General features: G+C 47.5%; 1 protein-coding gene across 1 annotated transcript in view; it reads right to left on the bottom strand.

Annotated features, from left to right (window-relative positions):
- NRAP (nebulin related anchoring protein) overlaps positions 1-15,989 on the bottom strand; it is a 140,346-nt gene that overhangs the window by 58,982 nt on the left and 65,375 nt on the right. The window contains exons 16-20 of the mRNA XM_075842687.1: positions 8,005-8,106; positions 7,213-7,410; positions 4,841-4,945; positions 4,503-4,601; positions 1,302-1,406 (exon numbers count right to left, since the gene is read on the bottom strand). Coding sequence (XP_075698802.1) covers positions 1,302-1,406; positions 4,503-4,601; positions 4,841-4,945; positions 7,213-7,410; positions 8,005-8,106 — 609 coding nt within the window. The remainder of the gene's footprint in view (positions 1-1,301; positions 1,407-4,502; positions 4,602-4,840; positions 4,946-7,212; positions 7,411-8,004; positions 8,107-15,989) is intronic.

Below are 15,989 nucleotides of genomic sequence, written 5' to 3'. Positions count from 1 at the left end.
ATCATGTAACTCTATAGGAGCTGTATATATCTGTATGTAGTGAGCTCCCCCTAGTGGTGGCTGCAGGCAGCAGAATGTTATCATGTAACTCTATGGGAGCTGTATATATCTGTATGTAGTGAGCTCCCTCTAGTGGTGGCTGCAGGCAGCAGAATGTTATCATGTAACTCTATAGGAGCTGTATATAGCTGTATACCAGGAGATACTTCTAGTGGTGGCTGCAGGTAGCAGTATGTTATCATGTAACTCTATGGGAGCTGTATATATCTGTATGTAGTGAGCTCCCCCTAGTGGTGGCTGCAGGCAGCAGAATGTTATCATGTAACTCTATAGGAGCTGTATATATCTGTATGTAGTGAGCTCCCCCTAGTGGTGACTGCATGCAGCAGAATGATATCATGTAACTCTATGGGAGCTGTGTATATCTGTATGTAGTGAGCTCCCCCTAGTGGTGACTGCATGCAGCAGAATGATATCATGTAACTCTATGGGAGCTGTGTATATCTGTATGTAGTGAGCTCCCCCTAGTGGTGGCTGCAGGTAGCAGAATGTTATCATGTAACTTTATGGGAGCTGTATATATCTGTATACCAGGAGATACTTCTAGTGGTGGCTGCAGGCGGAATGATTTTATCATATAAGATTCTATGCCGGGGATTTGGAGCTCTGAATCAGAATAAATGCCTTTCGCCAACTTATTATGTGTTTTAGAAACATTTTACACCTTACCGAACAGATTTGGAAAGTGTCCAGAAGAAGGGTGGTGGCTGAGAAGAGTCATAAAATGGTTGATTTATTAATGGTGTGATTATTCTTTTGCCACAAAATATCTCTCCAGCCATGAGATGGCGTAAGGAAGAGAAATGTGTCTAAAAGATCTAGTAAGATGCGCCATATTTTGTCATACAGCGGGCGCCAGTGATGAATTTGGCGCACTTTCCGGTCTAGTTTTATTCTAACTTTATAACAATAATAATAATAAATCTCCCCCAATGTTTTTAAAAAAAACAAAAACAGAAAAAAAAACCCACATGAAGCACTAACAGGGGGGAGATAGTTGAAGCATTAGCCCCCACTATGTGGCCCTGGAGGTTACAATCATGTGGCTGAAATCCCGTGCCGCCTGTCAGGCAGCAGTATGACGGCTCAGATGTTGGCGCTGCCCCACCTCATGTACAGGGGATCTCGGCTTGGCATTTTGCAGGGCAGTGCAGTGGAAATGCAGCCCCCACCTCATCTCTACATCATCTCCTAGGACCCGAGACCCCCATAATGACTGTGGTGCGGAGGAACCATCTCACCTCGCTAAGGTTGGCAGCGTTGATTCTGGCTTGTAGGAAGACGGGATTGTCATTGTGAATGGTGTAGTGGTGGAGCAGATCCTCTGTGCCGGACTTATACACAATCTGTGGACAGAATCAGAAAATCTTAGTAAATAGAACGGACACCCCCAGAACCCCCCAACCTCTGTATTATATGAAGCCGGTGTAGTAAGAAGATGGCTGAGGTGGGGATTCCCTCATTAATAACATTTCCTATTCACTTCTCCCAAGATAAGATTAACAGGGGTCTCAGCCAATGGACCCCACGAACACCCAGAACAAAAGGGCCGCGGAGCTCGTAAATCATCCAAACCCCTTCAATGCGCAAAGTATATATAGTGTGTATATAGATCAGCACTTAGGACTGAGAAAAAGAAACACAGTAATCACTGACATCTCAAACAAATTACCACGACCAGCACCAGGGGTGTGAGAACTTTTACAAGCAAGCAGTCTATTTGTTCTGGAAATCATTAGGATCCCAACTCATTACATCTATTTTACAGATACATTGATATAAACTACACAAAAATTACATTACTTATCCTGTACTGATCCTGAGTTACATCCTGTATTATACTCCAGAGCTGCACTCACTATTCTGCTGGTGCAGTCACTGTGTACATACATTACTTATCCTGTACTGATCCTGAGTTATATCCTGTATTATACTCCAGAGCTGCACTCACTATTCTGCTGGTGGAGTCACTGTGTACATACATTACATTACTTATCCTGTACTGATCCTGAGTTACATCCTGTATTATACTCCAGAGCTGCACTCACTATTCTGCTGGTGGAGTCACTGTGTACATACATTACTTATCATGTACTGATCCTGAGTTACATCCTGTATTATACTCCAGAGCTGCACTCACTATTCTGCTGGTGGAGTCACTGTGTACATACATTACATTACTTATCCTGTACTGATCCTGAGTTACATCCTGTATTATACTCCAGAGCTGCACTCACTATTCTGCTGGTGGAGTCACTGTGTACATACATTACATTACTTATCCTGTACTGATCCTGAGTTACATCCTGTATTATACTCCAGAGCTGCACTCACTATTCTGCTGGTGGAGTCACTGTGTACATACATGACATTACTTATCCTGTACTGATCCTGAGTTATATCCTGTATTATACTCCGGAGCTGCACTCACTATTCTGCTGGTGGAGTCACTGTGTACATACATTACATTACTTATCCTGTACTGATCCTGAGTTACATACTGTATTATACTCCAGAGCTGCACTCACTATTCTGCTGGTGGAGTCACTGTGCACATACATTACATTACTTATCCTGTACTGATCCTGAGTTACATCCTATATTATACTCCAGAGCTGCACTCACTATTCTGCTGGTGGAGTCACTGTGTACATACATTACATTACTTATCCTGTACTGATCCTGAGTTATATCCTGTATTATGCTCCAGAGCTGCACTCACTATTCTGCTGGTGGAGTCACTGTGTACATACATTACATTACTTATCCTGCACTGATCCTGAGTTATATCCTGTATTATACTCCAGAGCTGCACTCACTATTCTGCCGGTGGAGTCACTGTGTACATACATTACATTACTTATCCTGTACTGATCCTGAGTTATATCCTGTATTATACTCCAGAGCTGCACTCACTATTCTGCTGGTGGAGTCACTGTGTACATACATTACATTACTTATCCTGTACTGATCCTGGGTTACATCCTGTATTATACTCCAGAGCTGCACTCACTATTCTACTGGTGGAGTCACTGTGTACAGACATTACATTACTAATCCTGTACTGATCCTGAGTTATATCCTGTATTATACCCCAGAGCTGCACTCACTATTCTGCTGGTGGAGTCACTGTGTACAGACATTACATTACTAATCCTGTACTGATCCTGAGTTATATCCTGTATTATACTCCAGAGCTGCACTCACTATTCTGCTGGTGGGGTCACTGTGTATATACATTACATTACTTATCCTGTACTGATCCTGAGTTACATCCTGTATTATACTCCAGAGCTGCACTCACTGTTCTGCTGGTGGAGTCACTGTGTACATACATTACATTACTTATCCTGTACTGATCCTGAGTTACATCCTGTATTATACTCCAGAGCTGCACTCACTATTCTGCTGGTGGAGTTGCTGTGTACATATATTACATTACTTATCCTGTACTGATCCTGAGTTACATCCTGTATTATACTCCAGAGCTGTACTCACTATTCTGCTGGTGGAGTTGCTGTGTACATATATTACATTACTTATCCTGTACTGATCCTGAGTTACATCCTGTATTATACTCCAGAGCTGCACTCACTATTCTGCTGGTGGAGTTGCTGTGTACATATATTACATTACTTATCCTGTACTGATCCTGAGTTACACCCTGTATTATACTCCAGAGCTGCACTCACTATTCTGCTGGTGGAGTCACTGTGTACATTACATTACTTATCCTGTACTGATCCTGAGTTACATCCTGTATTATACTCCAGAGCTGCACTCACTATTCTGCTGGTGGAGTCACTGTGTACATACATTACATTACTTATCCTGTACTGATCCGGAGTTACATCCTATATTATACTCCAGAGCTGCACTCACTATTCTGCTGGTGGAGTCACTGTGTACATACATTACATTACTTATCCTGTACTGATCCTGAGTTACATCCTATATTATACTCCAGAGCTGCACTCACTATTCTGCTGGTGGAGTCACTGTGTACATACATTACATTACTTCCACTGTTAGGGTATGTTCACATGGAGTGTTTTCAGACGTAATTCGGGCGTTTTACGCCTCTAATTACGCCTGAAAAAAACGCCTCCACTACGCCTACAAACATCTGCCCATTACTTGCAATGGGAATTACGGTGTTCTGTTCCCACGAGGTATAATTTTACGCGTCGCTGTCAAAAGACGCCCGCGAAAAAGAAGTGCATGTCACTTCTTGGGACTTTTTTGGAGCCGTTTTTCATTGACTTCATTGAAAAACAGCTCCAATAACATCCGTAAAATATGCAGCGAAAAACGCGAGAACATGTAAAAACGTCTGAAAATCAGGAGCTGTTTTCAGGCGAAAAATAGCTCCATAGTTTCAGACGTATTTTTCTACTGTGTGTGAACAGACCCTATATCTCTGCGGTTTCCATTGCACTCACATCACTCTGCAGCTCTTGGCTTTTCTTGGCATGTTTGATCTGCGGGCTGTCGGCAATGCTGGTGAACTTCAGAGTGTCTGCTTTCTGGCGATACTTTTTCTGGAAAGGGTTAGAAAATATTATCATTATCCTCTATTATCGGTTTCTGGGAAAGCTGGGTGACAACCAGTCTGGCCAGGCTTCCACAATGCTTCTTCTTACCAAACTTTCCCAAACTCTTGAATGGCAAATCGGCCTCTGTATGCCGTGATAAGGGAGCGGAGAAGTAGGACTAAACAGCTAAGAAGATTTGCCATTCAGGCTTCCAGGAAAGCTGGGTGAGGGCCCTCAGTACTTACCTCACTGACCAGCTCCCCAGCTTTCTTCGCTTGCTCCACATTCAGGCTTCCCTCTGCCATCCATCCGACTCCCTTCATCCACGTCAGATCTGACTTGTACTGATGCTGGGAGAAAACAGTCACATTGGGGTTAATTTTCTTACATTTAGCTCCTCCCCCACCTTCCTAAAATGCCATTGGACTCTGCTCCTCATCATTATTAGAGGGCACGGCGTCCTAAAATCCGGCAATTCCCTAGTAAATATAAGCATTGGGGTCGTTCTCATCTGTAAAAATTATATTCAGCTGTTTCTAAGCGATATCTGATCCTGGAAAAGCTGAGTGGCAACCAATTCAATCTCCATTACAGCGCCCCTAGTGGTAGTCACCCATCTTCTCCGGACTCCTGAATGACAAGTCCTCAACTGAATGCAACGCTGAATAAACAGACAAATGTGTAATTCATGGAGTCGGCCATAATGTGTCACCCAGCTTTCCTAAAATCAGAAAGAACTAACAACTTGCTGAATCGGCAGATGGGAAAACTTCCTATATACTGGGGATTATGTTTTCATTTAGGGGAAAGTCGCTTATTAATTCTGAACTGATAAGTGAATACACGGAGACTGCAACAATGTATCCAGTCTAGACAATCCTACAGAACGATCCATTCTACCTGCACTGACACATTGTAACAAACCAACAGGACAACAGAGATTTGTGCTACTGATGTGTTTCGCTGCAAAGGATTGTCTAGACTGGACACAATTGTAACACATCCTACAACTGAGGGTTTAATAGGTCTATAGGGGTGTTCAGCCTCTGGGTGTAAGCAAGAATATTCTGAATCACTGACAGCAAGCACAGATTTTACAAATGGTGGGGAATTGAAACACAAAGAGGGAATTTATTAAAACTGGCATGTCAGACACCAGTCCTAATCTAAAGAGCGCTGGAGGAGAACGTGCTTATGGGCGCATCTCAGGCCGTCGGTGCGCATGAAAGTGAAGTCTCCGCCCGCTACGAGTTCATGTCGATTTGAACTATAATTTACGTCAATTTCTGGCATAAATGATAGTAAATTTGTCGGGCCACAGAAAGCCACGCCCCTCCACTAAGCCCCACCCACTGTTTGCCGTGAGCGGATTTAATGTTTCAAAAGTCAAACTTTTTGTGCAAATTGAATCATTTGCCGGATCTGCGACTTTTCTACATCAGAAAACGGATATAGAATGAAAGATAAATTCCCCGCAATGTCTATTAGAAAGTTGCAGAAGTTTTGTACAAGGATTAAGCTTCATTTACATAGGACTGCACCGGCCCTGACTAACGCCGTCTCACCGCGCTCTGTATTTACATAGGGCCCCCTCACCGCGCTCTGTATTTACATAGGGCCCCCTCACCGCGCTCTGTATTTACATAGGGCCCCCTCACCCCCCTCTGTATTTACATAGGGCCCCCTCACCCTGCTCTGTATTTACATAGGGCCCCCTCACCCTGCTCTGTATTTACATAGGGCCCCCTCACCTCGCTCTGTATTTACATAGGGCCCCCTCACCTCGCTCTGTATTTACATAGGGCCCCCTCACCCTGCTCTGTATTTACATAGGGCCCCTTCACCCTGCTCTGTATTTACATAGGGCCCCCTCACCCTGCTCTGTATTTACATAGGGCCCCCTCACCCTGCTCTGTATTTACATAGGGCCCCCTCACCCTGCTCTGTATTTACATAGGGCCCCCTCACCCCGCTCTGTATTTACATAGGGCCCCCTCACCCTGCTCTGTATTTACATAGGGCCCCCTCACCCTGCTCTGTATTTACATAGGGCCCCCTCACCTCGCTCTGTATTTACATAGGGCCCCCTCACCTCGCTCTGTATTTACATAGGGCCCCCTCACCCTGCTCTGTATTTACATAGGGCCCCCTCACCCCGCTCTGTATTTACATAGGGCCCCTCACCTCGCTCTGTATTTACATAGGGCCCCTCACCCCGCTCTGTATTTACATAGGGCCCCTTCACCCTGCTCTGTATTTACATAGGGCCCCCTCACCCTGCTCTGTATTTACATAGGGCCCCCTCACCCTGCTCTGTATTTACATAGGGCCCCCTCACCCTGCTCTGTATTTACATAGGGCCCCCTCACCCCGCTCTGTATTTACATAGGGCCCCCTCACCCTGCTCTGTATTTACATAGGGCCCCCTCACCCTGCTCTGTATTTACATAGGGCCCCCTCACCTCGCTCTGTATTTACATAGGGCCCCCTCACCTCGCTCTGTATTTACATAGGGCCCCCTCACCCTGCTCTGTATTTACATAGGGCCCCTTCACCCTGCTCTGTATTTACATAGGGCCCCCTCACCCTGCTCTGTATTTACATAGGGCCCCCTCACCTCGCTCTGTAGGTCGTAGGCTTTCTTGGCCCATGTGACCCTCATGTCCTCCGGCAGGAGGGTGTAGTCATGCAGCTTCGTGCGATAATCCAGGTCACTGGCCAATGCCTGAGCCTGTTTGGCGTGCGTGATGTTCACCATATCCATCGGCAAATGGAACTGCGTCTTGGACTCCACAAATCCTTTCTTGTAGTTGATCTAGGACAGAAATAAATGGATTTCATCTCCTAAAATTAATCAAATTCATTTTTTTTTATATGGGTTTCTAGGAAAGCGGTCACCCAGCTTTCCAGGCCCCTGAATGGTAGGCACTTTATATAGTAATTAGAGAAATATTCATGTATAAATTAGGCATATTTGCCACTCAGGACCCTAGAAAAGCTGAGTATTGACTCCTGCAATGACAACTATAAGGGAATGTTCCCACAACCTATTTTCAGCCATTTTTCTGAAAAATCGGAAGCAGAACGCCTCCAAAAATCTGCCCATTGATTTCAATAGGAAATACGGCGTTCTGTTCCGACGGAGCGTTTTTTTACGCCACATTTTCAAAAGACGCCCCGTAAAAAGAAGTGGATGTCACTTCCTGAGCCGTTTTTCACTGACTCAATAGAAAAACTGCTCCAAAAAACGGCCGTAAAAAACGCTGCGAAAAACGCGAGTTTGCTTGAAAAATGGCTGAAAATCAGTTGCGGTTTTCCCTTGAAGCTCCGTATTTTCAGACGTTTTTTATTAAGCGCGTGAACAGAGCCTAAAGGGGACCTGCGTTATAATGTTGTGCATTTCCGTTACCTCACTATTCAGCTTTCCGACTTGCAGAGAATGGAGGAGTCGGGAGTCACTTGTCGCTGCCGCTTTTCCTTTGTTTTTTTCATATTCCTCTCTGTATTTAATCTGTAGGTGATAGAAAGAAAGAAGCTGAAGAACCGTCCCGGCACAGCGCAACCAGAACCGATCCGGCAGCCGCCAGATCATCAGATATTCTGGAGTATGAGACGTTCATAAAGAAATAAATGACAATAATTGGGTAGAAACTTTTACTGTAGATATCTGAAAAGTTTACATGTCCTCTGCTGTATTGATCTTGGACTTACATCATGTCTTATACTCCAGTCACATCCAAAGCTGCATAGTTTATCTGATATCACTGCTAGACTATCTAAGGTTCAGTACAGGATAAGTAATGTATGTATGTACACAGTGACTCCACCAGCAGAATAGTGAGTGCAGCTCTGGAGTATAATACAGGATATAACTCAGGATCACCACAGGATAAGTAATGTATGTACACAGTGACTCCACCAGCAGAATAGTGAGTGCAGCTCTGGAGTATAATACAGGATGTAACTCAGGATCAGTACAGGATAAGTAATGTATGTACACAGTGACTCCACCAGCAGAATAGTGAGTGCAGCTCTGGAGTATAATACAGGATGTAACTCAGGATCAGTACAGGATAAGTAATGTATGTACACAGTGACTCCACCAGCAGAATAGTGAGTGCAGCTCTGGAGTATAATACAGGATATAACTCAGGATCAGTACAGGATAAGTAATGTAATGTCTGTACACAGTGACTCCACCAGCAGAATAGTGAGTGCAGCTCTGGAGTATAATACAGGATGTAACTCAGGATCAGTACAGGATAAGTAATGTATGTACACAGTGACTCCACCAGCAGAATAGTGAGTGCAGCTCTGGAGTATAATACAGGATGTAACTCAGGATCAGTACAGGATAAGTAATGTAATGTATGTACACAGTGACGCCACCAGCAGAATAGTGAGTGCAGCTCTGGAGTATAATACAGGATGTAACTCAGGATCAGTACAGGATAAGTAATGTAATGTATATACACAGTGACTCCACCAGCAGAATAGTGAGTGCAGCTCTGGAGTATAGTACAGGATATAACTCAGGATCAGTACAGGATAAGTAATGTAATGTATGTACACAGTGACTCCACCAGCAGAATAGTGAGTGCAGCTCTGTAGTATAATACAGGGTGTAACTCAGGATCAGTACAGGATAAGTAATGTAATGTATATACACAGTGACTCCACCAGCAGAATAGTGAGTGCAGCTCTGGAGTCTAATACAGGATGTAACTCAGGATGAGTACAGGATAAGTAATGTAATGTATGTACACAGTGACTCCACCAGCAGAATAGTGAGCACAGCTCTGGAGTATAATACAGGATGTAACTCAGGATCAGTACAGGATAAGTAATGTATGTACACAGTGACTCCACCAGCAGAATAGTGAGTGCAGCTCTGGAGTATAATACAGGATGTAACTCAGGATCAGTACAGGATAAGTAATGTATGTACACAGTGACTCCACCAGCAGAATAGTGAGTGCAGCTCTGGAGTATAATACAGGATGTAACTCAGGATCAGTACAGGATAAGTAATGTATGTACACAGTGACTCCACCAGCAGAATAGTGAGTGCAGCTCTGGAGTATAATACAGGATGTAACTCAGGATCAGTACAGGATAAGTAATGTATGTACACAGTGACTCCACCAGCAGAATAGTGAGTGCAGCTCTGGAGTATAATATAGGATGTAACTCAGGATCAGTACAGGATAAGTAATGTAATGTATGTACACAGTGACTCCACCAGCAGAATAGTGAGTACAGCTCTGGAGTATAATACAGGATGTAACTCAGGATCAGTACAGGATAAGTAATGTAATGTATGTACACAGTGACTCCACCAGCAGAATAGCGAGTGCAGCTCTGGAGTATAATACAGGATATAGCTCAAGATCAGTACAGGATAAGTAATGTAATGTATGTACACAGTGACTCCACCAGCAGAATAGTGAGTACAGCTCTGGAGTATAATACAGGATGTAACTCAGGATTAGTACAGGATAAGTAATGTAATGTATGTACACAGTGACTCCACCAGCAGAATAGTGAGTGCAGCTCTGGAGTATAATACAGGATATAACTCAGGATCAGTACAGGATAAGTAATGTAATGTATGTACACAGTGACTCCACCAGCAGAATAGTGAGTGCAGCTCTGGAGTATAATACAGGATATAACTCAGGATCAGTACAGGATAAGTAGTGTATGTACACAGTGACTCCACCAGCAGAATAGTGAGTGCAGCTCTGGAGTATAATACAGGATGTAACTCAGGATCAGTACAGGATAAGTAATGTAATGTCTGTACACAGTGACTCCACCAGCAGAATAGTGAGTGCAGCTCTGGAGTGGGTGGAGTAGGACGTGTGGAGAGAGCTGCTGAGACTTCCGTGCAGGCCTTGGATCCAGGGACTTTCCTTATCCTATCTGCCCAGGCCTCATACCATCTGCCTGGGCTTGGAAAGTACCCTGAGGGGGGTTCCATCCTAGGATGGAGCCTCAGACCTCTACCTCCCGGAGCATGCCAGCGGGGGGTAGAGGGTCATCCCAGCTGGCTGGGAATATGCAAACGGTCGCGGGGGTGAGGAGATCATCTCGGGGCAAGGCTGTCCTGGCTCCCCCCGTGGCTGGAACCCTGGATAAGGGTATGGAGACGCGGTCCGGCAGGGTGATCGAGGTGTTGTCATCTGGAGAAGGACCAGCGCCGTCCGGACATTTGGATGACGGTCGTGTGGAGGAATGGGGACAGCTGAGGACCGGAGAGACGGTGGAGAACTTCAGCTCCCGTCTGGCTATGCGGTTGGAGGAGTATCGGGACCTCAGGAAGTCGCTGCAACAGCTCCGTGCGGACTTGGCGGTCGCCAGAGGAAGAGCTGCAAAAGCCTCAGGAGGTAAGAGGTCCCGATACCTTTTAAATGTGAAATCCTTGTTGGAGGAAATAAAAGAAGTGGAAGAGAGACGTGAGGAGATTTTGGCAGGCGGAGGGGTGTTTGGTGAAAAATTAAAAAATGAAGAGAGGTTTGCCGAGATGGCAGAACCTATAAAAATAGAATGTGTGGAGGAAGACAGCAGAGCCCCAGACACAGCAAAGGAAAATGTGGGGGAGAAAATGGAGCATGAGAATGCAAAGTCCAGAGAAGGCTCAGATTCTGAGGCACCCAGGAGCAGTGAGGAGGAGGAGGGTGGACTCACAGCTGGGAGAAATCAGGAGAGTTTTGATACTGACAGTGAGCGGCCTCCAGGATTACTCACTCAGATCCGTAATGTGGAGTCGCCGGTATCCTTCCAGGGATTTTGTTTCGGTGCAGAGTTACCCGCAGAGGAGGAAAAGCAAAAGAAAAAAAAATTTAAGAAGAAAAAAAAGACAAAGGAAAAAAAATCTGCTGAAGGTTCATTTAAAATGGTGTATACAGCAAGATCCTTCGTGTGCTCTGAGCCTGATGCAAGTCAGGATCAGGGCGCAGGTCCCGCAAGACCCCCAGCTCAAGCCTCTGCAGTGGGGCTGGAGCGGGAATGCGGGGAGAGTGTTACGGGTCCGGCATTAGAACACGTGGTGGTCAAAATGGCGCCGGACGCCAACCCCTGCAAAGGGGGCGGTACTGGTGGCCTGGTGACGCCAGGGGGTGTGTCCCCGTGTCCGGTTAATGGCGAGCCCGGGAAACTGGTCTCTGATGCGAGTCAGCGGTCTGGAGAATGGGTAAACCAGAAACCGGATGTGGTGTCTGAAAGCCGGAAGTCTGTCGGTGTCAAGCCGTCAGACGTTCCGGACAAGGGCGGTCACAGAGGGGGCTCCGGCTCTGTTGGCCACTCCTCTGTGGGAGGGGGGAGTGGTCCGGCGCCGGAGGCGGCTCCAGTAACGTCAGTGGCTCCTTCGTCCGCATCACTGAAAAGTGGTGTAGGCGAGAAGGGGGCTGCTGGCGTCGGGGGCGGCGGTGGCCCCTTTCCCAAAAATGTTCCGCACATAGAAAAGATGGAGGTTAATGAGGCGGAGGGCACAGCGGGGACACCGCTTATAACATCTGGTGGCGTCCCTGCAAAGGTGCCTGATGATGCGGAGACTGAAGCAGTGTCTACCCACACAAAATGCACAGAAAAAATACATAACATAGGACCAGGCCTGGCCAGAAGGATGACTGCAGGGGGACCTGGTGGGTTAAATAAAAAAGTTGCGGCTGTGGATGTGGGAACTGCTGGGGGTATGCAGGTGTCTGTAAATAAAGATGCTGGAGTGTCTGCTGGTAATGGGGTGTTGAGTGCTGTGTCTGTAGGTGGTGAGGTGGTGGGTGGTGGGGATGGGGTATCAACCAGGGGCAATGGGCCTGGCGCTCCTCTTGCTGTGACATCCGGCAGGTCTTATGCTGGTGTGGCAGCGGGGGGACAGCGGGCCCACCCATCTTCATCCTCAAGGTCCGGGGACGGTAACTTGCAACAACGTCTCTTGGACGCTTTAAGAGAGGGAAAGCAAACCCTAACCATAGGGGGAGTGCAGAAGGACCTGTCTTTCTGGATAGACAGATATGGTCTAAATGCCTTCCGAGAGCAACGAGGAGATCAGTGGTCGCTCCCAACAGCCGGGCAGGCTGTAGCCAGGAGGAATGTGGTCCGTCTCCGGTGGCGTGGCAATGATGCGTGCCCTCCCAGAAAGAGGGTGGTGGAGCTGCTGCTGGGGATGGGCTTCAAGGCGAGTGACATCTTTGCCTTGATACATCCTCATGGCTCGGTCGAGTTTGACATCAGCTTTGTTCACCTAGGGGGCCTTGAGGTCTTCTGGGGGAACTACGAGCTGATGAAGGACGAGCCTGGCTGGCGAGACTTTGCTGCACAAGCAATTTCTCGCCAAAGTGGTCCCAAGAGAGTGACCGTTCTTACCCGTAACGAGTCACTCTCTTGTATTGATATCATGACCTGGTTGGGAAGGTACGGAGAGGTAGTAGAGATGCCACGGAAGAACATGGATGAGTTTGGCATCTGGTCAGGGGCCTGGACGTTCATGGTTAAACTAAAGCGTCTGGGACAGACGGTGTCCCACATACCATCGTCTGCTTTCCTGGGAAGAGATCGGATCCTTGTCTTCTACCAGGGGCAGCCGAAGTTGTGTCACCGGTGTGGCGACCCCTCACATTTGAGTGCAGGCTGCAAGGTGCAGAAGTGTGCTCATTGTGGGGGGATTGGTCATCTAGCCGCATCGTGTGACCGTATTCGCTGCAACCTGTGTGGTGACTTAGGTCACCCGTTCAGTCGGTGTCCTCGCTCTGTTGTCAATGCCTGTTCCAAACCTGCGGAGGATGAAAGGAGGGAGGCCTCCGTGGGTGAGGGTGCGGGCAGGGACGATGGGGCACAGGGGCAAGGGAAGAATGCAAAGAAGGGTCCCCCTTCTCGCCAGAGAAGGGCGGAGAAGCGAAGGAAGGAGAGGATTTGGAGGGCGCTCCAGGAAACTGGGACGACCTCTGATTCGGATCTGGATGCCCCCCCTGAAGCTGATGCCCCTGGGGAGGCCGAATTGAACGGGGAGATGAGGAGGATCCAAAGGGAGCAGAGGGCTGAGGACTCTCAGTCCTCCCACTATGAAAGTGTGGGAGAGGAAGAGAGGACTCAGCCTACAGCAAAAGGGACACCGGGCAAAACCCAAGGGCCAAATACATCTGGCCCCGCCCTGGCCCAGGAAGGTAAATCCTGTACCCCCCTGGTGCGCTCTACTGATCGTTACCATGCTCTCGTGGACATTCCAGCCTCTCATACTAAGAGGGAGGGCATGGTAGGGCACCCTAGAGTCGTTGAGCCTCCCCTGCTGCAGGGGCCGTTGCCCCCAGAGGGGGAGGTTGACCCGGAACTTGGGGATGAAGATGGGAATAGGGTGGTGAGTATGGACTCCTCAGTTTGCAAGAAGCGAGGCAAAGAAGGGGGGTCCTCATCAGATAGAGGAGGGGGTGGGAAGAAGAAAGCCGTCTAACTCAAACATCCATGATGGCGGCACCCACTCCGTTGACGCTGGCATCAATTAACGTTGCCAGCATTAAGTCAGATAGGGCGAGATTTGCAGCCTTTGATTTTCTTGGCCGAGTTGAAGCCGACATTTTGTTTTTGCAGGAGACCAGGCTGTCACTTTTGGCAGACGTCGTTAAATCTAGGAGGGAGTGGCGACGCGGGCCCTCCTACTGGTCTCTTGCGGCTGAGCCCTATAGCGGAGTGGCGGTCCTTTTCACCGCACCGGTAACATGCCGACGGATGATTGAGTTAGAAATGGGGAGGTGCTTGATCTTAGATGTCCTCATGAGGGGACAGGAATTAAGACTAATCAATATATACGGACCCCAGAGCAAATGGGACCGTAAAAGTCTCTTCATGAGGATTAAGCCTTTCCTTTTTTCAGGTCGACAAGTTATCTTTGGAGGGGACTTCAATACTGTCGTGAGGCCCCGAGATAGAGGAGGTTCCGGAGATAAAAAATTGACCTATGATAGTGTAGCATTAAAAAATATAGTTAGCGATGCTCGCCTGGTGGATATCCACATCAGGCATACCCCAGGCCACTCGGGTTTCACCTATCGTAGAGGTAGTTGTAGGTCTAGGATAGACAGGTTTTTCTTGAAGGAGGAAGCCATCTCTTCACCAGTGTCCGTTGTTGAGGTGGAGTTCTCCGATCACTGTATGATTATTTTCTCTTTGAACATTGCAGAGTCCCTCCAGATGGGAAGAGGTATATGGAGGCTGAATTCTACTCTCTTGGAAGAAGCGGAGATAAGACAGGCCTTTGAGGATTTTCTTCAGAGCCAGGTACCTTTGTTGGATCTCAGTGGTACTAAGTCTGAGTGGTGGGAGTTGTTTAAAGTCCGGGTGGCAGGATTTTTCCGCAGGCTCTCAAGCCTCAGGTCCATGAGTAGGTACCGCCTATATCAGGAACTGAGGGGGAAACTCGAACATCTGGTCTCAACCGGGGGTAGTGGGGAGGAGATCTCCGTGGTGAAAGCTTTGCTCAGGAGGTGTCAGTATGATAGGCACACATCTTTAGTTCTTGAGAGGGATTTCGGGAAGTACCGCTCGCCCGACCCCTACAGGAACTGTAAGATGTCAGTGAGTCGTAAGGTTGTGACAGGACTGATTGATAGTACAGGATCTCTGAAGAGATCCAAATCAGGGATCTTGGAGGTCGTCAGATCCTTCTACTCGCACCTCTTGGGGAAGCAAGATCCAAACCGAGACGAGATGTCGGCTTTCCTGGCTGAAACCATCCCTGAGCCAGGGGTAGACCCCTCTCTCAGTGTTTTGATAGACTCGATCAAGGAAGAGGAAGTTGGATTGGCGATTGATGGGCTTGCCCTCAAAAAATCGCCAGGGCCGGATGGCTTAACATCCGAGTTTTATAAGACTTTTAAAGGAACCCTAGTTCCCCTCTTGACTGAGGTGTTTAATGAGTGCCTTTCCTCGGGTACTTTGCCAATGTCAATGAGGAGGTCGGCCTTGATCGTTTTATCGAAGGGTAAAGACTCGACCCGTATTGAGAATTGGCGTCCCATAGCGCTGCTCAATACGGACAGAAAGGTTCTCGCAAAGGTGCTGTTTAATCGGCTGGTGAAGTTTGCATCCCGGCTCCTTTCGCCGGTCCAGCATTGCTCTGTTCCAGGCCGCAGCACATTTAGTGCTGTCCTCAGTGTCAGAGAGGCAGTGGAGCAGGGAAATTCTGGTCGGTGGGAGGGGTACATCCTGTCCTTGGACCAGGCCAAGGCTTTTGACCGGGTGGACCACGAGTACCTCTGGTCGGTCCTTCTGAGGTACGGCCTACCGGGGGGGTTTGTCAATTGGCTACAGACCTTATACACTGGGGCTGAGACTTTTGCGCTGGTGAACGGTTGGGTTGGAACCCCCTTTGAGGTTGGGTCTGGTGTCCGCCAGGGTTGT

The sequence above is a fragment of the Rhinoderma darwinii genome, chromosome 11 (assembly GCF_050947455.1).
Source record: "Rhinoderma darwinii isolate aRhiDar2 chromosome 11, aRhiDar2.hap1, whole genome shotgun sequence".
NCBI lineage: Eukaryota > Metazoa > Chordata > Amphibia > Anura > Rhinodermatidae > Rhinoderma > Rhinoderma darwinii.
Note: the sequence above shows the minus strand (reverse complement) of the source record. Positions and strands in the feature narration are given on the sequence as shown.